The 23,663-nt window shown below is 39.6% G+C and overlaps 1 protein-coding gene across 1 annotated transcript; it reads right to left on the reverse strand.

Annotated features, from left to right (window-relative positions):
• Nucleotides 1–17,757: 17,757 nt before the first annotated feature.
• LOC137830966 (protein DMP7) lies at nt 17,758–18,366 on the reverse strand. The gene has a single exon (XM_068638409.1). The coding sequence runs from the start codon at nt 18,364–18,366 to the stop codon at nt 17,758–17,760; it is 609 nt and encodes a 202-aa protein (XP_068494510.1).
• Nucleotides 18,367–23,663: the final 5,297 nt, after the last annotated feature.

Raw genomic sequence — 23,663 nt, forward strand, 5'->3', positions numbered from 1 at the left:
GCCACTCGCGGATGGCTTTGATTTTCTCGGGATCTTCATGCACCCCCTTTTTGTTTACTATGAAGCCTAAGAAAACTACACTATCTACACAAAAGGTACACTTATCCCTATTTGCAAAAAGACTATTTTTCCTAAGCACTAGAAGAACTTCCCTAAGGTGACTTAGATGGTCTTCTAGGGTTTTACTATATACTAAGATATCATCAAAATAAACTACTACATATTTACCTATACAATCCCTCAAGGTGTGATTCATAAGCCTCATGAATGTACTTGGGGCATTAGTAAGCCCAAAGGGCATCACCAACCACTCATATAATCCAAATTTGGTCTTAAAAGCGGTTTTCCACTCATCACCCTCCTTGATTCGAATTTGGTGATATCCACTTTTAAGGTCAATTTTGGAGAATAGAGTTGACCCATGCAATTCATCAAGCATATCGTCAAGCCTTGGGATTGGATGCCTATACTTGATGGTGATGTTGTTGATTGCTCGACAATCACAACACATGCGCAATTTTCCATCCTTTTTGGGCACCAACAAGACAGGTACAGCACAAGGGCTTAGGCTCTTTTGAACCCAACCCTTCTCCAACAAGTCTTGAACTTGTGACTCTATCTCCTTTGTTTCCTCGGGGTTGGTTCTATAAGCAGGCCTATTTGGTAGGCTTGCCCCCGGAATGAAGTCAATTTGATGTTCTATCCCCCTAAGAGGAGGAAGCCCAATGGGCCCCTCATGGGAGAATAGATCTTCAAATTCACTTAAAAGATTTTCTATTTGAGGAGGTAAATTCATAAGTTCACTACTTGTGGCAGTGCATGTAAGTGCTCCTTTACAAAAGATAAGGCTTGGTTGTTCAACAAGAAGCAAGTTTTCAAAAACGTTTTCAAGAGGCTTTTCTTGTTGACCAACCTTGTGGGAAGGAACACTCTTTTCCCACGCCTTCCTATCCCTAAGGATTTTCTCTTTTTCTAGCGCTCTTTTTTTTTTTTTTTTTCCTCATCCCTCTTTTGCTTCATTTGTATTTGGTCTTTTACCACTTGAGAATGTGGTAAAGGACTAAGTACAAACTTTTTATACTTGTGGGTGAAGGAAATTTCGTTAGTGAGACCATCATGCAAGGTTTTCTTATCAAATTGCCATGGTCTCCCTAATAAAATATGACAAGCTTCCATAGGTACTACATCACATAAAACCTTATCTTTGTAGTTCCCTATGGAAAACTTGATTTCCACTTGCTTGTCTACATGTAGTTCCCCATTTTCATTAAGCCATTGAAGTTTATAAGGTTTTGGGTGAGGAACTACTTGTAGCTTAAGCTTCTCCACCATCCTAGCACTACAACAATTGCAACTAGATCCACTATCCACAATGAGAGAGCATATGTTTTCTAAAACATTGCATCTTGTATGAAATATGTTCTCTCTTTGTGTTTCAATGGATGTGCTAGGGTGATTGTTGAGGGTTCTCCTAATCATAAGCAATTCTCCCTCTAGTGGAGCTACCCTCTCATCCTCTCCCCCCTCTTCTCTCTCACTAGGCTCATCCTCGCCACTAGTGTACTCGTCTACACCCTTAAGAAACAAAGTCCTTTGGTTTGGACATTGTGCTTGCACATGCCCTCTACCATAGCACTTGAAACACTTGACATCTCTAGCTCGGATGGGTGGGGTGGAGGTTTCTTTGGTAAAAGGTTTGGTAGGTTCTTTTGGTTTTTCTTTTGATGTACTACCCTCCCTTCTAAACTCTTTCTTGAGATAAAAGTTAGAGTAAGGGCTCACCTTTTGACTTGATGTTTTGCGTAAAATTTGTTGCTCAACTTTAATGCAAAGTTGAACCAAATCATTCAAGTCTTGGTAAGGTAAGAGCTCCACTCTATCTCTTATCTCAAGTGATAGGCCACTAAGGAACCTAACTATTGTGGTATCCTCCTCTTCTCTAATGGAGGCTCTCATCATGTAGAGCTCCATTTTTTGTCTATACTCTTCCACACTCATGTTTTTTTGTTGGAGTCATTGGAGCTTGTCCATCAACTCCCTATGGTAGTAGGAAGGTATGTGTCGACGTCTTAGGGCTCCCTTAAGGTCATTCCAATATGTAATGGGAAGTTCCCTATGAAGACGCCTTTCTCTTTCGAGAGAGGTCCACCAATACATGGCGTTCCCTTGGAAGCTAAGGGCGGCTAAGGGTACTTTACGTTCCTCACTTACCCTATGGCAAGCAAAGAGTTGTTCTACCTTCATCTCCCAATCTAGATAAATTTCTACATTTTCCTTGCCATGAAAATGAGGTAGGTCTACTCTAGTTTCCCTTGGCACCTCTTGCTCCCTTTGCCTATTCCTTCTAGGGGGTGGTTGGTAGTAGTCATTAATTCTAAGGCTTCCCTCCCCTAGAGACTCATTACTCCTAGATGCATGAGTATGAGTTTTTTTTTTTTTTTGTGATTTTTGTGATTTCTCTTCTTGAGCTTTAGCCATCTCATTGATTTTGTTTTCATTCTCCAATTGTCTAAAAGAAATCAATTGTACCGCTTGTGATACTTCTTTCAAAAGAGTTTTCAAAGATTTTACTTCACTTTCAATAGACTTTGGAGAGTGAGAAGAAGAAGACATGGCTAAAACTTTGTGTATATAGGTGTTTGACCTTGAGAAAGTTTAGGAAAGTTAAAGAAGGTAGTTTTCCAGGTAAGGGAGGTGAGTCACAAAGGACCACTTAAGTACCAAGCCTTTTCCTTGCCAAAAACTATCCCCCAATGTCTTTACACAAAACTTTCTCTTAGTAAAGCACTTAGAACACAAGTAAGTTGAGAAAACAAATGCAATAAGAAAACAAATGTATGCTACTAATTTAACAAAGCTAGTCGGTTTACACAAAAATAAGCATGCAAACCGTCACTACTAAGCAAAAAGAGAGACAATTACAAACAATTAACAATTGCTAATTAAGAATTCTATACTAGTCGGCCCTAGGTGAGGCTTCTTGGACACTTTGAGCCCTTGAAGACACACTCACCGTCTAAAACGTAATTAAGAGGTAATTAACACAAATTAAGTTGTAAGGAAATTAAGAAAAACTCCCTTTGTTGATCCTCTTTTTGCTAAGTGCACTTCCTTGTTGTCTTTGCTTGTTGATCCTCCAAGTGTTTGTAGTGCTTTTCAAGAATGCTTGTTTCGACCTTGGCTTTGTTTCCCCTTAGAATGAAGGTTTTAATTCTCCAATTCCAGCACCTATCAAAAGACTAGACCTTACCCAAGACAAGTTTCCATTCAATTAAGCACCAAAGGAGAAATAAATTCCAGCACCAAATTAGAGGTCAAAGAACAAAAGCAAGAAACAATTTAATTGAATAAAACAGTACCACCAATAGGAGTTAGATTATGACAACTAGAAAGAGGTCCAAGAAATATTAAGCAAGCAAATAAAAGGTACCAAAATAAAGGTAGGCACACAAAAGAATCCTAAGAATGGCACTAGAATTAGATGACCAAATAAAAAAACAGCACCACTGGAAAATGTTGTGGGCCAGAAACGTGTTTTTTCCCCAATTTATGCTGAGCTGTGTTTTTAAGATATGATTCTGAAATTTGATATGCAAGATATTCAAGATCTTAGCTAAATTCTGGCTTTGGAATCACTCAAAACGCATGCACCAATTTTTTTTAATAAATTTTGCAATTTTGGTGTTCAGTTACGCCAGCTGTAGCGCCTCAGATTTGCACACTGATTTTAAAAGATTTATCTTTTTTTTCTGTTGATTCTTTTGGACTAATTCTTTTTTTTTTCCTTTCTATAACACTTCAAACTTGCAAATTCTAGAGAATCAAAATTTTCCTATGAGTGAAAATATTTTTCTGGATCAAAACAGCCAGCACAGAAAATTTGAAACAGGGGATTCTGGAAACTGGAAACAAAAACAGCAAGATACCAAAGTTTAAACACAATGGAAATTTGTGAAATAGAATTGTGTAGGATCTAAACACAATATGAACTCAAACTAAAACTAAAAAGGCACCAGTGCGACATTTTGGGTATCTTTAATTGCTTTGAATCTGCTATTCTCTCTTCCATCCGTGGCTTCATTCAATTGGGCTTGAATATGCTTAGCCATTGACCTTGTGATAGGTCCTAGACGGTCTAGGTCTCCTCCTAGACGCTCCATGGGTAGCTTTTCCTCTTCACGTCCTAGACGCTCCATCCTTCTAGCTAGACGCTCATCATGGTCTAGACGCTCTTCATGGTCTAGTGTTGGGCTTTGGCTTTCATGGTTAGATGTGCTTGGCCCTCTTCCATCATGATCCAATTGGTAGTTGCAACTTGGTGAAAGTCGGCCAGAACATCACATCTGCCGAGCTTCCTTGGTCCACCAGCACCCGATGGACCTTCCTTCCCGCCGTGACTAGCGAGACAACTATGGGATCGTTGTCGTGAGGCACAACGTCCCTGAGATCCTCCTTTGTGAACGTAATGTCCACATCTGGCGAGTGATCTTCAAACACATCTACTGCCATCACAGACCTTGCATACTTCTTCCGCTGTGATGCAGTGCACCCACCACCTGAGAAACCTCTGGCGATGGTGTGGATCTCGCCATGAGTGGGCATCTCATGCTGCTGACCCTCACCACTCGCCGGCTGAGAGCTCGGCGCACCCCCCGTCCTCTTGTCCAGCAGGTAATCATTCAAGAAGCCGCTCTTGACCAGGTCGTCGAGCTGGTAACCCAGGGCCAAACACGAATCAAGGGTGTGACCAAGACTCTGGTGGAACTCACACCAGGCGTTTGGCTTTGGTCCTAACACCTTGTCACCAACTTTCTCAAGCGCCTTAAGCCTGGCTGCTATGTTGGGAATGGCGATTAGATCCGCCAACCCCATGAAAACTTATACCTTGGTGGGCGATTGAACTCCCTGGGGCGCCCTGGGCCCCTTCCCTTATTTTCCTTTGGATCATAAGGATGGCGAGTACTCTGATTCTTCTTAGCTGCCGCCGTCTCCAGCACCCTCTGCGGCTGGATTCTAGTATGGGCTCGTGGCCTAGCAGGAGCCACGCTCCCTCTCTTCTCGGCGACCTCACTCTCGTCGGCGATGTGGGCCACAGCAAGTCGCCGAACCTCAGCAAACGTGGCGGGGTGGGCCCTAATCAGCGCCTCACAGAAAGGTCCTGGCAGCACGCCCTTTTTGAAGGCGTATACCAACATCTCTTCGTCTTCGGCAGGCGAGCGGACCATCTGTGCCCCAAAACGATTCAGATAGTCCCTGAGGGACTCTCCCTGATACTGCCTTACGTCGAACAAATCCTGAGACACCCTAGGTGGCGCCTTGTTCACAATGTACTAGTCGACGAAAAGCTTCGAAAACTGCTGGAAATTGGTTATGTGACCTGTATGCAGGCTAACAAACTATTCCAGCGTTGTTCCCTGGAGCGTGCTCACAAACATCTTGCAATATACAACATCTGAGCCTCCTGACAGCATCATCTGCGTGTGGAACGTAGTGAGATGTGCTTTAGGATCCTCCACGCTGGAGAAAGAGGCTTTCACAGGTACCACGCTCGCAGGGATCGGCGTGTCTGTGATCGCCTGAGCAAACGGCATTGGGAAAACGCGCGGTGGCGATGACGGCGCAACTTCTTCAACAATTGTGCGTCCTCTCTGCTACTGAAGAGCTTGACGCAATTCCTCCGTGACCTTGCTGAGCTCCTCATTCCTGGCCTGAGAGGCGACCAGGTCTTCATGCATCTTCGCCTGCTCTATGCGCGATGCCTCCACATTTTCTTGCAACGCGCGCATGATCTCCATCATTTGCGCCATGGTCATGGCGCCTTCTGCAGCAGTTGGCACAACGGGACTGGAACGCGTACTTCTCATCTTTCTCATGAAAAATCAACAGATCAAGCTCCAGCGAACAAAACCTTCACCAGCGAAACGATCGATCCAGCAATCAATCGGTCCAAAACTCTCAAACTCCAAAGAACTTCCAAGAACGCAACCACAACAGCAAAAACCTCCACAGAAACTTGCAACCTTGACACGAAACTACCGCTTCTCCTCCAGAACTCCCGATTCACCGGTCAGAAAGACGAACGAACGGTAAAAACTTCAATTCACCGATTGAAACTCACGCAAGCGGTAAGAAACCTCAATCCACCGATCGAAAGCTCAAACAAGCGGTGGAAAACTTCAAACTACCGATCAAAACTTCGAACGAACGGTGAAAAACGCCGATACACCGAATGAAAACTCGAACGAACGGTGGAAAACGCCGAAAATGGTTGCACCAGCACACAACCACACAAGAATCTCAGAAACTTCAAGAACTCATGCTGTGGATGGGAAACACGCTTTACACGGCCCCACGGTGGGCGCCTGATGATCTTGTCGGTTGACTCGAGTGCAAGAGTCTTGCCACGTCAAAGGTATTTTCCCTCAATCAGCTTCGCACCATGCTAGCCTTCGATCTCCACGTCTCAAATCCTCTCAAGAACCTGAAGAAAACAAAGACACAGAATGGCGCCGCTACGGCCGATCGCGCTCCGACGCTCAAGTCAGTGACGGAATCACCAAATACTAAGAGAGAAAAGCTAAACTCAAGGAACCGTGCAAGTATTCTCTAAGCGTACTCAAGTGTTCTCAAAAGCGTAAAGAAGTGTTCTAAATGCGCGTACCTCAGAAGTTCGTTAGAGTTCCTTATATACCTAAGCACTTTCTCTCTCCTGACGGTTACACCTCTGGACACGTGGCTCGCATCCAGTTGTACACGTGTCACCATCTGGAGCCCCCTTCTACTTGAGCGTCACCTCTACTCTTCAAGCTATTTGACTAAGTTACCCATGCAAGGAGTAACTCGGTGCGTAGCTTCCTTGGAGCGCGATCTCTTCTAAGTGGCGAGTACGGGGTGTCACCATGCACACCTTCTCTGTGGTCTCGCCTGCCGCTATCACGATCTGCTTCACTTGCGCATCATGCATGTTCTGGGAAACTGTTCCCTTGCCTCGACCTCTGGCTAGGGAATGATCATCTGATAACCTCATCCTTCGTGCCTGTACCTCTTGAAAGCCTTAAGCAAGCCTTCCTGATCTCACGGCGATGTGCCTCACTCGGCGGTCCCTAACCATCTGATCTCCTAGGACTCACATACGGCGACTATGACAAAAGCTTGGTGATCGCCGGTTATACATACTAGAGATCGGAGAATGCCAAGTTAACAATTTGGCGACTACATAGACTTCCCGATGTGCTTCCCTTCTGTCAGCCAGGTGTTCCGCTCAACACGCCTATGTTATCGCTTGCTGCCACGTCATCACTTCCGACTACCCGATCGGTACACGGTTCCTCTTCAAGAATTTGCTAAACTTTCTTAACAGCAAGCTAAGGTTTTTCTCATCACTGGATTCTTGTTTGCCTTTGTGCTTGGAAGCTTTTAAGGCTATGCTCCTTACGTGCTTGTCTTCGCTTTCTTGAACATTGAGTTGATTCATCTCTAACTCATGTTCCCTAAGCTTGCCAAACAAAGAAGTTATACTGAACAAAGAATTTGGCCTTCTCACTACAAAAAATCATGTAAAAAGTGGCGGTTTTAATACGGCAATTATTAATAATCATCACAAATTTTCGTATAATACGACATTTTAAGAAACATCGCAATTATCGTTCAAAATGTGTCATTTTGAACTGTCACAATTTTCATTCAAAATAGAATCTCGTGTTCCCCTTCGCTCCATTCACCATTCCTCATATTTCCAATTTTTTTGAAAAACCTCTCTTCCCTCCTTCTCTCTCACATACATTCACAAAAACTCTACCACTCTTCTCTCTCTCTACAAACCTCTTCGTTCAAGAATCTCCTACACCTCCACTTCTTAAACCCCAACCGAGACGATTCCCCTTCAGCGTCGTCTTTAGAATCTCTCGCACGAGATCTAAAGTTGTTCTTCCATGGTCATCCGCCACCTCAAGATCCACACCAAGATCCAGCAGCAACTTCGTCACGCCGAGCCTCACGTACCCCACCGTCATGTGCAACGCCGCGAGACTCCTGTTGCGGTCGTGGTGGTTCAGATTTGCGCCGACTTCCGCAAGCAACTTCACGCACATTTAAGTTTGAATCTAGACTCATTCGTTTCAGTTCCAAGTTACATTGATGCTCTGGTTTCATTTCAGCTTTGGTTTCATTTCAGCTCTGGTTTAATCTTTTTTTTCCGCATACCGAGACGATTTTCGCAAACTCAATCACTCTATAATGTTATTAGGTGTATCTTTACTTAAAGTTGGTGGAAGAGTGTTTATTCAACCTGCTCAATGAATCCTATTAAGAATGAAGCGATTGTTGAAGAGGTAATCAATCCTGAAATCTCTGAAATTATATTTGGTGCCAGCTGTGTTATCTAGCTTATCTTATTAATAGTTCACTCGTATCACACGTATCTTCTGTTGGCACGGGGTTCATTCCTCTTGTTTTCTAATTGATGTCCAGTCTTTTGTTATTACTACAAATCTTTCCAAGAATGATTATGAATTCAACTATTTCAATGGTGTTGTGTCATGGGCCGTTATTGTTCTGGTTAACTTATTTTTTAATTGTGTTTTGGTTGTTAATTCTCTGTAATTGATTATTGGGATGTCCCATGAACTAGTACCCATGTTCACATTCCTGGTAAAACATTAAATTTCAAACTTTCTGAATAGAAAATTATTATGTTTTTCCAAATGAAGCTTGCATTTCTAGCAGAAGATGTTTGATTAATGTGTATTTAATTCAAGTGCAGTAGTCTAGAATAGAAGGATTTAAGGTTGTTATGCAACTGTATGCATTGAAATGCATCTAAAGATAGTTTGGATCTACAAGTATGCGACAAAGGCAAGTGGTTTTATCTCTAGCAAAGATGTTCCCAAGTTTCATAGAAATGTAGTTCTTCCCAACATGTTTCCAAATGGCAAAAGCTATCAGCATGTATCTCAAGGTATCTGATTCTAGCCCGTGTTCCATTTCTGTATGATTTCTTTAGCGGTTTGGTCAGCATAAACTACCAACTTGGTTATTTAAAGTGTAGTGTTATTTCAATGAACTTATTGCCATAGTAGTAGTGAAGATAGACTTCGTGATATAGCATTAGTTGAGAGAGGGGATATAAATGCTTCCAAATACATTCATTTTTATTCTTTGGTCTTGTTTTAAGGATAGATTATCGAGAAGGATGGATGCAGCTTGTACATATTCTTCAGATAGTGTTATGTTGGTCTTTTTTCCCCCTCTATGAAATAGTGTTGTATTAGTCTTTAGAGTAAATTAGAACAAATGATTTGATAAATTAGGAGAGAACACTGGTAAACACAATCATTGGGTTGTTGATAGAAATTAGATGTGTAAAGTGTTTCGCTTCGTACTGATGATATTTTAATGGTCATTTCATAAGGTACTGGCTCCATTGTCGAAACAAATTAGTCATTATAGTGAGAATTAGAAAACAAATTGTTACCTGTTGTTATTGTTTTTTGTGTAAATAGAAAAGTATTTTTTACCTATAGTATTAGAAAATTGCTTCTTTTGTGCTACTCTGTTAATTGAATTTGACACTTTGATGGGATGTGATTTTTAATTTTATTTTAGGAACAACAATACCAATCGGTAAGAAAATTTGAATGAATTGCAATGCTTTGTATTTTCAATATTAGGATTGGGGAAAACAAAAATTGAAAACATAGTTTTTCTTGTGCAGGTAAAACAACGAACTTCAAATCTTAAAGATTATGAGATGGGTTCACATGTGATGCAATATGGTGATGCCAACACGACAGTTGAAAAGCTTTATTTATACCAAGGTATGCGTAGCAACAAATTCTTTTTACTTAGATTAATTAGAGGTTTGATTTGGTCTTTTTACTAAAAGCCAAACTATAATATCTCTTACATTAATAAAGACATTTAAAAAGTAATAAAATTGAAACAATACACAAAAGTGTATGATTAGCTAATGTTAAGGATAATTAAGTTTGAAAATAAAATGTATAACAATTTTAATATTACTAACTATTTTTTTAATTCTTATAGTGCACTTTTCAATAAGAGAAAATGGTCTCTATTTGAAATCTCTCTCTTAGAAAGAGATCTCATAGCTTAAATAAAAAGAAGGTTGATTCGCAGTATTTTAAGCATATCCAAAATAACATCCCAGATTTTTTTCATCTTCCTCTTTCTACAACTTTTGTGTGAATGTGTAAATCCTATATATGATTACAATTTTTGGATTATTAACACTTTTTAAATTATTTATTTCAGGTATTAGATTATGGAAGTGGTGCTCCATCACCTAACCAAGTAATAAGATCAAGTGCTAGAAGCAAAAGTTATTAGGGATATGTGTTTTAATTTTAAACTAGATTAAGGATGTATGAACTTTTGAACAATTATGTGTTGTAATTTCAAACTTGATTAGGGATGAATGAACTTTTTATGTGTTTTAATTTTCAATTACATATAAACTTTTGAACATTATTACGTGTGTTTTAATTTTCAATGAAATGAATGGGTGATTATAACTTTATACATTATTTTATTTTATTATGAAAAAGTGGTGGTTAAATTTTATAATTGTATAAAACAAATTATAAAAAAGTGGTGGTTAAATTTTATTTATTCAGAATTGAAATTACGTCAGTTAAAAACGTCACTACTTATACATATTATGGCGTCAGAATCTTCTTCAATGAATGTAAATTGCGACAGTTATAACTGACACTACTTACGTATATTATGGCACCATAATCTTCTTCAATGAATGCAAATTGCGACAGTTATAACTGACACTACTTACGTATATTGTGGCGCCAGAATCTTCTTCAATGAATGTAAATTGCGACAGTTATAACTGACACTACTTACACTATGTTTAAAGTGGCGGGTGTTGCGGTGGGTAACGTAAAACCGCCACATTACACTTTGTGGCGGCCAGTTCTATGGCAGTTTGGGAAACCGCCACAAGCGTATATTGTGGCGGTTATAAACGCCAGTTTATACGAAAATAACCGCCACAATATACATTTTTTTTTGTAGTGTCTTGCTTTCTAAATCAGTCCATTGAGTCCAAGGCTTTTCAATAAAAGATCCATCTTTTTCAAACTTTGGGACAAAAGGACCATTTTCAATTGCATCCCAAATTCCTTTGTCAAGTGATTCCATAAAGATTTTCATTCTCACTTTCCAAAATTGGTAGTTCAAAACACAAAACAAAGGTGGTCTGTTGATTGAAGCACCTTCCCCAAAAGGTAGTCTATCAGCCATCAAAAACAATTTTTAGGATCACACTTGAATAACTTTCAAGAACCAAGCTCTTAATGTCAATTTTTAGAAAGGATGGTTTTAAACTAGAGGGGGGGATGAATTGTTTAAAGAGGGTTTTCGCAAACTTTTAAGTCAAGAATGAAATTATCTCAAGAAACAAATGATAAAGAATTCAGTTTGCCAAAAACTTAAAATAAAAGCAACAGCACCAGAAAAACAATCGGTTGTTTCGCAAAAACAATCGGTTGTTTATACCAGTTTGCAAATATCAAAACTGAATTTAAAGAGATTAGGGAGAGAGAGAATGCACACAGATGTTTATACTGGTTCACTCTAAACCCAGAGCTACATCCAGTCTTCTCAGAAACCACTGACGAACACCACTAAGCAATCAAACCTAGATCACTTACAACACAACCAAGAAAGTAACCTTGATCCCCTCAAGACACACACTTCTCTTGGCCAACACACCAACACTAAGAATGTTGATCTTGATCCCCTCAAGAACACACAACACTTCTCAGCAAACACACAAAGATTCTTGTTCAACAAAATACAAGGATTACACTTGTTACATAAGCAAATCTGAAATCAATACAAGCAAAAATCCTATCTCACACTCTTTGATCAATCTCAATCTCTAAGCAATCTCAACTCTTTGAAAAACTCAAAACACTTGTGTGAAAAAAAACTTCTTAATTCAAATCTGTTTTTCTGAATATATTCAAAGATGTTGCTTGTTATCAAATCTTAACAAACTTTATTCATTACATTGAAGGATTGGTCAAAGCATTAAAGACTGAAGCGTAAACAATTAGAAAAACATTTAATGCTCAGTCAAAGAGTAAACCATTTTTCTGTTATGGTACCAAAACAAACAATTAGTTATTTCCACGAATCAATCGGTAGTTTTGTTTTTAACAGCTCAACCATTTGAAAAACAGTTTTCAACCTTTTCTGAAAACTCCTAAGTATAAAACAATAGGTTATTTCGACAAAACAATCGGTTGTTTTTCACTTAGTTTGAAAAACATTTTTCTATTAAAAAGATTGAGAATGTTTATGCTTTGGATTCAATCAAGAGTGGATTACATAAACAATCTATCCCAGATCCTATCTAAGACAGCTCAGCAACAACAAGCACAGTCAAGCCTTCAACATCCTTCAAAGGGTTTGGATTCTTCAAAGCTTGAACAGAACTTGGTTCAACAGTAACAGTAGCTGGTGAACTCAGTCATAAGGGCAGTCTTCCTCTCGCCCCTCGCGTGCATACGAATCTGGTTATACCCCAAGAATGCATCTAGGAAGCTCAACAACCGACAACCCGAGACATTGTACACTAAGGAGTCTATGCTTGGAAGCGGATAAGAATCCTTCGGACAAGCTTTGTTCAGGTCGGCGAAGTTGATGCACATCCTTCACTTCCTGTTGGCATTCTGCACCAACACGACATTTGCCAACCACTCAAGGTATTGGATTTCCCTTATGTGGTCAGCCTTTAGGAGCTTTTGAGTCTCTTTTCTAATGATGAAGCGCTTATCCTCGTTGAACTTTCTCCTCCTATGAACCACTGGCCTCACCTTTTCATCCATAGTAAGCCTATGGCATAAAGAGTCTGGGTCTATCCAAGGCATGTCCGTGGATGACCACGCGAAAGCATCTATGTGCTTTGATATGACCTCGACTATCTTATCTTGCAACTCCTTGCATATTGAGGTGTCGAGCTTGAACTTCTTTCCTTCTATCTCCCATTCCTGAACCTCACCAACAAGTCTAGGTCACCTTTTGTTGGCGACTTCAGCTTTCGCGATCCATTATGACTCTCGTTTGTACTACTCATTGGCTTCCTGGAGAGCCCTCATGGTCGACATGAGTTGCTGTAAAATGGGGGTGTCACTTCCTTCGGATCCCAACGGTCCATGTCTAGTGTTCTTCATCATGTTGGGAGGCTTTAAACATGAATGTGGGGGGATTGAGTTTTATCGGGCCCCACGGTAGGCGCCAAATGTTCTCACCGGTTGACTTTCTTGCCGGTTGACTTGAGTGGAAAGTTCTGCTTCTAACCTGTCTCCTTTAGATTCTGTTTTGCGTCTTCTCGTCTCTGGAACGTGGCTCGGTTGGGACATAAGGGGCTCTACCTATTGATCACACTCCCACGATCAAGTCAGTGAAAGTTTACTAAAATAGATAAGTATTTAGTTTTAGTCTAATATTCAGAAACAATGTCCTTTTACCTGGGGTCTCAAGCCCCTTTTATAGCTTATTCATTTAACAACTTTCATTCATGAGAATCTAATCTCAACCGAAAGCATACGTAACAAAAAAACATTCTATTCATGGGCACCTTCACTCATTGTGCTACAACAGAAAAGAATCTTCTGCATCTTTATTCTCGGGTGCTCTCTATTTATTTACAACTTTATCTTTTCATTTAATAGCTTTATGCATATGTTTATTCAGTTAACAATTACAAATATCTTGACGCATACACTTATCTATTAATATATATGTTTAACTAACAACCAATATATGACAAAACTTATTGTTTTAATTATTCTTCAACTTATAGATCCATTTGCAACCTATGGGAGTTTTTCTTGCAGAAAGATCAGTGATGAAGCAAGTCTGATTGGCTTTTAAGGCATCAATCTCGACATTCAAGGCATCCCTCCATTCTGGTATATTGATAGCTTCCTAAAAATTACGAGGCTTAGTGTGAGATGAAACAAAAGAAATAAAACGTTTGAGATAGAAAATTGTATGGAAGAACAAAGCTTATAAGAAACTTAACTTGATTGTTATCATAATCATTTTGAGAAGGTTGAGATATTTGATGATGGTAAATCCTGTAATTATATTGGTGCCTTACGAGTTGTGGTGGATCTTCTCAAATTGCCATCCTCTTGAATATTTCCAACATGCTCCTCCAACTGCGTATTCTCATTGACACATTCATATGCAGGAAAGCTTTGTAAATTGAAAGAAATTTCCTGAGAGTTTCCATAAGATTGTTTGGTATTATTATTACATAGATGAATAAAAGTTTCTTCATGAAAAGAAACATCTCTGAAAATGAATATCTCCCTGATCTTAATATCAATAACAATGTAGCCTTTAACACTAGATTTAAACCCCAAAAAAAAGTACATTTTCTACTTCTAAAGTCAAATTTGTCTCTGTTATTTGTTATGGTAGAGGAAAAGCACAAACATCCAAAAACTCTTAAGACAGATAAAACATGGATACATTTGTAAAGTAATTCATGAGGAATTCTAAAATCAATAATAGAAGAAGGTATTAAACCCTAAACCCTAATTTATATACACAACATGACATATAGCATAAGACCAAACTACTTCGGTAAATTAGAATGAAACATGATGCTTCTAGCCACATTAAGGATATGTTGATGTTTCCTTTCCACTACAACATTTTGCTAAGGGGGTTTCAACACAAGAGGTTTGATGTAATATGCCAAAATCATCATAAAAAGTTTTGTAATCAAATTCCAAACTATTATCAATTCTTATAATCTTGATGCATTTATTAAACTGATTTTGAGCATACATAACAAAAGTATTAAGAAGAGATCTAGTTTCACTTTTATTTTTCATTAGGTATATCCAAGTATGTCTAGAGAAATCATCAACAATAGTAAGAAAATACATATGTCCGTGTATAGAAGTTATGCCAAAGGGACCCCGAATATCTATGTGGATAAGATCAAACACATCAGAAGTAACATATTTACTATCAAGAAAGCTAAGCCTGTGTTGTTTGGCAAAATAACATGAATCACATATATTTTTATTGTTGTACTGAACATCATAGTTGTATTTACAAATATGGTCTAGAGAAATCATCAACAATAGTAAGAAAATACATATGTCCGTGTATAGAAGTTATGCCAAAGGGACCCCGAATATCTATGTGGATAAGATCAAACACATCAGAAGTAACATATTTACTATCAAGAAAGCTAAGCCTGTGTTGTTTGGCAAAATAACATGAATCACATATATTTTTATTGTTGTACTGAACATCATAGTTGTATTTACAAATATGGTCTAAGATTTTATTAGAAGGGTGGCCAAGTTTGAAATGACAAATATCAAAATTCTGAGTTTCAAAGTTGGTAACATTATTGATATGATTCTTATGAGAACTGATAAAATCCATGTCAGAAGCAATATGATATAAGCCATCAATGATATTAACTTTCCCTACCGTGAGGACGTATGGGTATCCTGTATCTGACAATTTTGATGGGCAAAAAGACATTGCAAACTAGAACAAGAAATAAGATTTTGAACAAAAATGATGTTTAATGTGAATTCGGGAATGTATAGAACATTATAAATGGTAAGTCATTTTGTTATCTGGACAGTACCTGCATAATTTGCAAAGACGTATGTACCTGCAAATATTTTTCATGCATGTTACATGATATGTGGCACCCGTATCAAGAATTCAAGAAGAATTTTTACCTTTTTCATTCGGTTGTACAGTAGATGACTCACAAAGGGAGTTAATCTGTTGAATTTTGCTTTATGAATTTTGTAAAATTTTCAGCAATTGTTGTATCTATTATGAAGTTAACGACTCAACAACTTGCTAATTCTCAACATGATTTAGTTGTCCCTCTTCCATAGTAAATTGAGATTGATTTTCTGATTCCATTTGATTAACATTGTTCTCGTATCTTTGCTTCATCCATGGAGGAAATCTATGTTTCGAGTAACACACATCTACCATGTGATTCATCTTGTGTTAGTAACTACACTGCTTCAATTGATTTCTTGATCTTCCACTTCCTTGCATTTTCCAACTATTATTCTGGTAATTGCCAATTCCATTCTGAAACTTCCATTCTTATGTGTTGCTATTGTTGATGAAACCCTTGGATTCTACTGGATTATTTCCATTAGGTTGTCGTTCTTGTTGTTGTACAAGAGAAAAAACTTTATTAATGTTAGACAATGGTTTCATGTAATATTTGAGTTTTAACATTTGTATGAAGCATGTAATCTCTATTGATGAATTTTATTTTATTCTTTGATAGTAAAGCATGTTCCATTCCACGACTCCAGGTAGGATAGTTAACACCATCTAAAATAGCTGTAACAAGAATCATTCCTAGATTCTCTCCAGGATGCAAATAATACAGGCTAGATAGATTTTGTGATGGATCCATGAATCTTGAGAGAAAAAAGACCACAAAGAGGAAAAAAAATATAACAAAAAGGATAAAGAAAGAAATAAAAAAAAAATATGAAAGAAGAACAAAGCGGATCAACCCGCTCTAATACCATGTTGTCATTCGTCCATGGTGTGCAGAAGACAGGGGAAGACCAAGAGACACGCACCAAGAGGAACAAACGATAAACAGAACAGAGAAAGAAGAACAATTTTTAATTTATTATTCATGTGCTGGAAAAGAAATACAAAGGGCTATTTGTAAAGAAAGAAGCCTAAGTAAAAAGGGCCTAAAAAGTAAAAAAAAAATCAAGCCCAATAGAAAAGAAAACTACAAAAATAATGAAGTCTAATAGAAATAGAAAGTTTAATTGTCTCTAGAAATAAGTCAAAGAGACTCCTAGTGAATATTAAGAGGGAAATAAAAACAAAAACATAAACCACCGGCAATTGGAGTGGAGGTAAGTTAAGCTAAGCATGCAACTTCTAATAAGGTAAATTACTCTCCTACTAGAATATGCATACATGCTACACAAAGATACGTTGTGGTTTTCTAGAATATGTTTTTTTTTTTTTTTTTTTTTTTTTGAACAGCAATGAATTAATAAAATTATGAGGGGACACTTAAGGGTGTCCCAACCCTTTACAGATCCATTAGAGGAGGACATCAGCAACACACCTGAGCATAGTAGGGAGCAGGTTTGTACTAGTAAAAACCCCCAACCTCAAAAGTTTTCTAGAATATGTATACATGCTACACAAAGATACGTTGTGGTTTTCTAGAATATGTATACATGCTACACAAAGATACGTTTGGTTCGTTGTGCAGGTTGTAGTTTTTAGTTAGTATTGGAGGTTATGACAGATTCAGTCTCAAACTTATTGTGTTATTGTATAGGGTTGAAGTATCTTTCGAATCTATTTTATTTAATTCATTTTTTACCAATAAAAAATATATATTTTCTTGCTGTTTTAATAACTCTAATTAGAAAAATATAAGCAATAGAACTAAATCTATTTTTCAAATTGAGTTCACAACACCCTAAACAAGAGTTCAGACATGTTCTTGGTCAACAACTAAGATGCCTAACTATTTCAATGCTTGAATCATTCGTGACTCCACATGTGCTTCCATTGATTTAAACTCTATTTATTTTGGGTTTTAAGTCATCAATTACACATTAAGTGATTCTTGTAACTGAAGAGAGAAATTTTGTTACTGTTATTGTCAGAACATTGTGTCAGAAATACAGAAAAAGCATGGTATAAAGAATAAAGAACATGGTACTAATCACGAGAGAGAGGAAAGCCAATCCCATGTCTTTGGCCAGGGAATGCAACAAAAAGAAGGCTACAGACAAGGCCAATCCCAACAGGCAAAACCATGAGAAGCTCCTTGGCGTCCTCAGAAGGCTTTGGAACAAAACAACTCACCACACTTCCATCAAAGAGTGCAATTGCCATGAAAACCAATATTGACATGAATGCATGGATGAAATCAATGAACCTTAGCCTATACTTTTCTGCCTCATCGGCAGGAAGCCTCACTGATGCATCCATAACCCAGATTCCATTCATTGATGCCACCCCATATCTCACCTTCCCCCTCTCATCCCTGAAGCTGTCAGTGAAGGAGAGAAGAAAGCATGAGATGCTGCAAAGGGTCAAGAGGCCAATGGTCATGGCTTTGTTTGTTATGGTTTGGCATTGGCCTTGGTGTGTGAGAAGGGGTGATAGGGTTTGGAATATTAGCACTGTTCCAGTTGGAAGAAGCTTGGACAAATGTGCTGTGCCTTTGAAAGCCTTTCTCATGGTTTTTTGTGCTGGGGTTTTGGTTGTTTTGTGTGGTAGTACGTTTTCCAAAAGTGGTTGTAGAGTACTCACATCAAAATCCATCTCTTTGGTTTTTCTTGAACCTAGTTCAAAGTGTTTGTCAGTTTAGGATTGAAATTTGCCTTTGTTAAATATAAGTGCATGCAGCCCCAAGCAAGAAACAGAAAAACATTTACGTGACCAATGGAAAATGTTGGTTCAGTTTCGTCTGAGGTTGTGGCAACGTGGTTTGTTACAACCTGAACTGATACACTTTTTGGATGTATCTTTGGTTCAGTAACTGGTACATGGAACTAGATGTTATATTGTTATTATTGTGCTATTTATGGTGAAGAAATAGGTTATATGTTTTCCCATGAAAGAAGAGGTTATATAAATAAGTAATTAAGAAGCTTATATATGGTTTTGTTTCGTTTTGGTGAAATGGATTTTCTTTTATTGGAAGTGTTTACAGGTTCCCTTTCATTTGTATAGTGAAATTGTTCTGGTAAGGATTTTCACATATACTTGAAAACGGTTAATTTGTTATTTTCTTTCTTATTTGAATTCCATAATGCTAAGATACAAAAAAATAAATTACTATTTTTAGCATACGCGTAACTAACTTTAACCAAATAAAAGCAAAGAAAATTAGAATGTGTAAATTACTAAATTGATTACTCAACAGGCTTCCACGAAATTGATACAATGGGATAATTGCTATTCACATTTCTTATTTTTACCGGTATATGTATTTTTATATTTATTCTTCTAAAAATACCACTTTTACTTTCCAATATCTTCAAATTTCAAAACATTATTAAAAATATGGAATGCGTTAAATTTTTAATACTTCTTGACGAAATTTTTTAGATGTTAAATATTTTAAAACTCTGGAAAGTGCTTTTTAAAATGCTGGAGTTGGAACACATTTTCTGGAAAATATGTTATATATAAGCAATTAATAAATAAAAATCTATATAAGTTTTGGTTGGAATAGAGGAGAGAGGAAAATGAAGTAAAGGAAAAAAGAGAGAGTGTAAGATGTGTTGTTTGGATTATTTAAGAAAAAGAAAGTGAAACGTTGAGTGGTAAAGAGATTGTAGTTGTTTTAACTAATGTAATAAAATATTTTTTCTATTAATAAGCTTAAAAAGAAAATTAAAAATATTTTTTCATAAAAAATAAATTTTAAAAATATTTTGATGTAAAAATAATTTTAAATAATTATAAATTAGAATTAAAATAAAATTTATATTATAAAATTATTATAGAATTTAACAAATAAAAATGATAACTTAAAATAATAATATATTAAAATAATTTACTTCACAAATTATTAAAATTTAAATTATTTTATTTTATTTTATTTATTATTTAAGTATTTTTTTATTTTAATTACTTATCTGATTAATGTAATTATTAATAAATATTAAATATATAATATTAACCTAATTGATTGTATGCTTATTTTTTCTTTAAATCTTCTCAATTTTTAATAGAAAGTTTGCAAAGTAATATTTTTTTAATTTTACATATTTATTCTATCTGGTTCTGGAAACTTTCTCTTTAATTCTTTATAAACAGTATGTTTACTCATTTCCATCTTCGAAATAAATACACTTAACTTTTTGCATTCATTGGAAATTTTACTTTTCAACCTAATAGTGATTTCACCAAAAACAAAAATTGGAATATGAGAAAAATAAATATATCCACCACCACATGGACGAATTTAAACATTTTTTTATTAATTGATATATATTTTTAAAAATTACTTCCGAGCTGTATTTAGCACTAATAGAAAATGTACCGCCCTGGTAGTCGGAAGTGATGACGTGGCATCCAGCTACAGTATAGGCGTGTGACGTGGCATCCAGCTACAGTATAGGCGTGTAGACAAGGCGCCAGGTTGGCAGAAGGGAAAGAAGTCGGGGGGCTCGTGAAGTCGCCAGTTATTAAGTTGGCGTGTTCCGATCTCCAGCATACCAGAACCGGCGATCACCGGGTTAAAGATGAAGTCGCCAGATGTAAACCCAGGCGACCAAGTGATTGGAGATCGCCAGAGCAAGCACATCGCCAGAGATGAAGGTGGCGTAGATTATGAAGGCGGCCGGCGAGACCACAGGGAAGGTGTACGAGAGCACCCTAACTCGCCAGTTCCAGTAGAGATTGCACTCCCAAGTTAGCTATGCACTGGGCAGTACCATGCATAAATAACTTAGCCAAAAAGAGAGTCAGGAGCAGCGCCCAAGTCAAGGAGGCTCCAGATGATGGCACGTGTACGACTGGATGCGAGCCACGTGTCCAGGCCTGTAACTGCCAGGAGAGAGAAAGTGACCAGGTATATAAGAGTTCTCAACGAACTTTCTGAGGTACGCACGTTCAGATTATACTCTTTACGCTTGCGAGTTCTAGAGCTGACTGTGAGAGAGAACATTGCACGGTTCCTTGAGATTTCTTGAGTGTTCTTGCTCTTGGTATTTGGTGGTTCGGTCACTGACTTGGGCGTTGGAGTGCGATCGGCCGCAGCGGCGCCGATCTGTTCTTTTGCAGGTTCTTGAGGTGGATCTTGAAGAAGGACGGAGGTTCAAAGCGGTGCACAAGTCGATCCTTTGACGAGGCAGGTTCCAACGTTCTGGTCAACAGGCAGGATCATCAGGCGCCCACCGTGGGGCCGTGTAAAACCTGTTCCCATCCACAGCGTGAGTTCTTGGAGGTTTTCGTGATTTTCTGTGTGGTTGTGTGCTGGTGAAACCGTAGTTTGCTGTTCGCTTGAGATTTGTCGGTGTTTTCGCGTTTCGCGCCGTTCGTTTGGATTTTTGTTCGGTGAAGTGAGGTTTTCTGTTGTTTACGCACGACTTGTTCGGTGGAGTTTGAGTTCCTTCGCTCGTTTGGTTATCTGTGAGAGAAGCGGTGGTTTCTGGTGGAGTTGCAGGTTTCTTTGGAGGTTCGCGGTGTTCTTGAGTTTCTTGAAGAGTTTCGCGCAGCTTTTTCCGATTGATCGTTGAATCGATCGTAGCTGAAGTAAGTGTTGTTCACTGCATTCTGTGATTCGCTAAGTTTCATGAGAAAAATGAGAAGCAATCGTTCAAGTCCGGTTGCGCCCGTCGCTGCTGAAGGCGCCGCCGCCATGACCATGGCGCAGATGGCAGAGATGATGCGTTCGTTGCAGGCAACTGTGGAAGCCTCGCGCATAGAACAGGCGAGAATGCATGAGGACCTGGTCGCCTCTCGCGCCAGGAATGATGAGCTCAGCAAGGTGACTGAGGAGCTGCGTTAAGCCCTTCAGGAGCAGCAAGGGCGTTCTACTGCTGAAGAGGTTGCGCCGTCGTCGCCACCTCGTGTTTTTCCTATGCCTTTTGTTCAGGCGATTACGGACACGCCTATTCCTGCGAGCGTGGTTCCGGTTAAGGCTGTTTTCACCGATGTGGAGGATCCTGAAGCTCACCTCACCACGTTCCATACGCAGATGATGCTGTCAGGGGGATCAGACGCCGTGTATTGCAAGATGTTCGTGAGCACGCTCCAGGGAACGGCGCTGGAATGGTTTGTGAGCCTGCCTAACGGTCACATAACCAGTTTCCAACAGTTCTCGAAGATTTTCGTCGAGTAGTATATTGTGAATAAGGCACCGCCCAGGGTGTCTTATGATTTGTTTGATATAAGGCAGTATCAGGGAGAGTCCCTCCGAGACTACCTGAATCGCTTTGGGGCGCAGATGGTCAGGTCGCCGGCCAAAGATGAAGAAATGCTAGTCTATGCATTTAAGAAGGGCGTGTTGCCGGGACCATTCTGCGAGGCGTTGATCAGGGCACACCCCGCCACGTTTGCTGAGGTTAGGCGACTTGCGGTGGCCCACATCGCCGATGAGAGCGAAGTCGCCGAGAAGAGGGGAAGCGTGGCTCCCGCTAGGCCACGCGCCCAGACCAGGATCCAGCCACAGAGGGTGCTGGAGGCAGCGACGGCCAGAAGGGATCAGAGGACTCGCCACCCTTACGATCCGAGGAAGAACCAGGGTAGGGGCCAAGGACGCCAGCAACCAGCACGCCGGGAATACATTCGCCCGCCTAAACACAAGTTTGTCATGGGATTGGCGGATCTGATCGCCATTCCCAACATATCCGCTAGGTTGAAGGCGCCAGAGAAGGTGGGCGACAAGGTGCTGGGACCAAAGCCAGACGCCTGGTGTGAGTTTCTCCAGGGCTTTGGCCATACAGTGGACTCGTGCTTAGCATTAGGATACCAGCTCGACGATCTGGTAAAGAGCGGGTTCCTAAATGACTATTTGCTGGACAGAAGGACGGGGGGCGCGTCGAGCTCCCAACCAGCAGGTGCTGAGGCTCAGCAGCACGAGATGCCCACGCACAGAGAAATCCACACCATTGCAGGGGGTTTCTCAGGAGGTGGATGCACCGCGTCACAGAGGAAGAAGTACGCAAGGTCTGTGATGACGGTGGATATGTTTGAAGACCACTCGCCAGAAGTGGATATTACATTCACCAAGCAAGATCTCCGGGATGTTGTGCCTCATGACAACTATCCCATAGTAATTTCGTTGACGTGATGTTTTGGCCGACTTTCACGCAGTTGGAGTTGCCCCTTGACCAGCTGAGGCCCTAAGGAGGGTGTTTGTATGGTTTCGCTGGTGACCAAGTGGAGGTCAGGGGGTACATAGAATTGAGGACAACGTTTACAGACGTGGCGGGTTCAAGAACAGAGAAAATGAAATACCTCGTTGTGAACGCTCCTTCAGCATACAACATCCTGTTGGGAAGACCCACGCTCAACAGGATAGGTGCCATACCGTCGACCCGACACATGAAGGTGAAGTTGCCGTCTATGGAGGGGGTGGTCATCACCATCAAGTCCGATCAGAAGGAAGCGAAGAAGTGCTATGAGAATAGCCTGAAAAACAAGAGATCGGTGAGTTATGTAACAACCACCCCGCCTCCTGGTGTGAAGCCCAGATCGACGGTAACAGAAGAAATCGCCGGAAGGGACGTGGAGATGGTGGACGCTGAGCTGGGGGAGGGGAACGCTGGTCTGGAGGAGGAAGAGGCAAGGAATCGCCCTGAGGAAGCGAGAGAGCTGGGAATTGCCAGGGCGGTGATCGCCAGAGAAACCAGACCAAAACCCATCGAGCAGTGGCTTGAGAGAGAAATCGGGGGAAAGATCTTCAAGCTGGGAAGATCCCTGGAGGTTGAGCTCTAGGACCAGATCGCCAAGGTGATTGAGCGGCATCTGGACGCGTTTGCATGGTCCGCTTCGGACATGCCCGGGATTGATCCCGACTTCTTGTGCCATCATCTGGCGATGGACAACTTGGTGAGACCAGTGCGACAAAGAAGAAGAAAGTTCAACGAAGAGAGGAGGCAGGC

Source organism: Phaseolus vulgaris, chromosome 11 (genome assembly GCF_000499845.2).
Source record: "Phaseolus vulgaris cultivar G19833 chromosome 11, P. vulgaris v2.0, whole genome shotgun sequence".
Lineage (NCBI taxonomy): Eukaryota > Viridiplantae > Streptophyta > Magnoliopsida > Fabales > Fabaceae > Phaseolus > Phaseolus vulgaris.

Bases quoted from the DNA above. Each gene is read 5' to 3' on its own strand.
- LOC137830966 (XM_068638409.1), bottom strand. From the start codon at position 18,366: ATGGATTTTGATGTGAGTACTCTACAACCACTTTTGGAAAACGTACTA.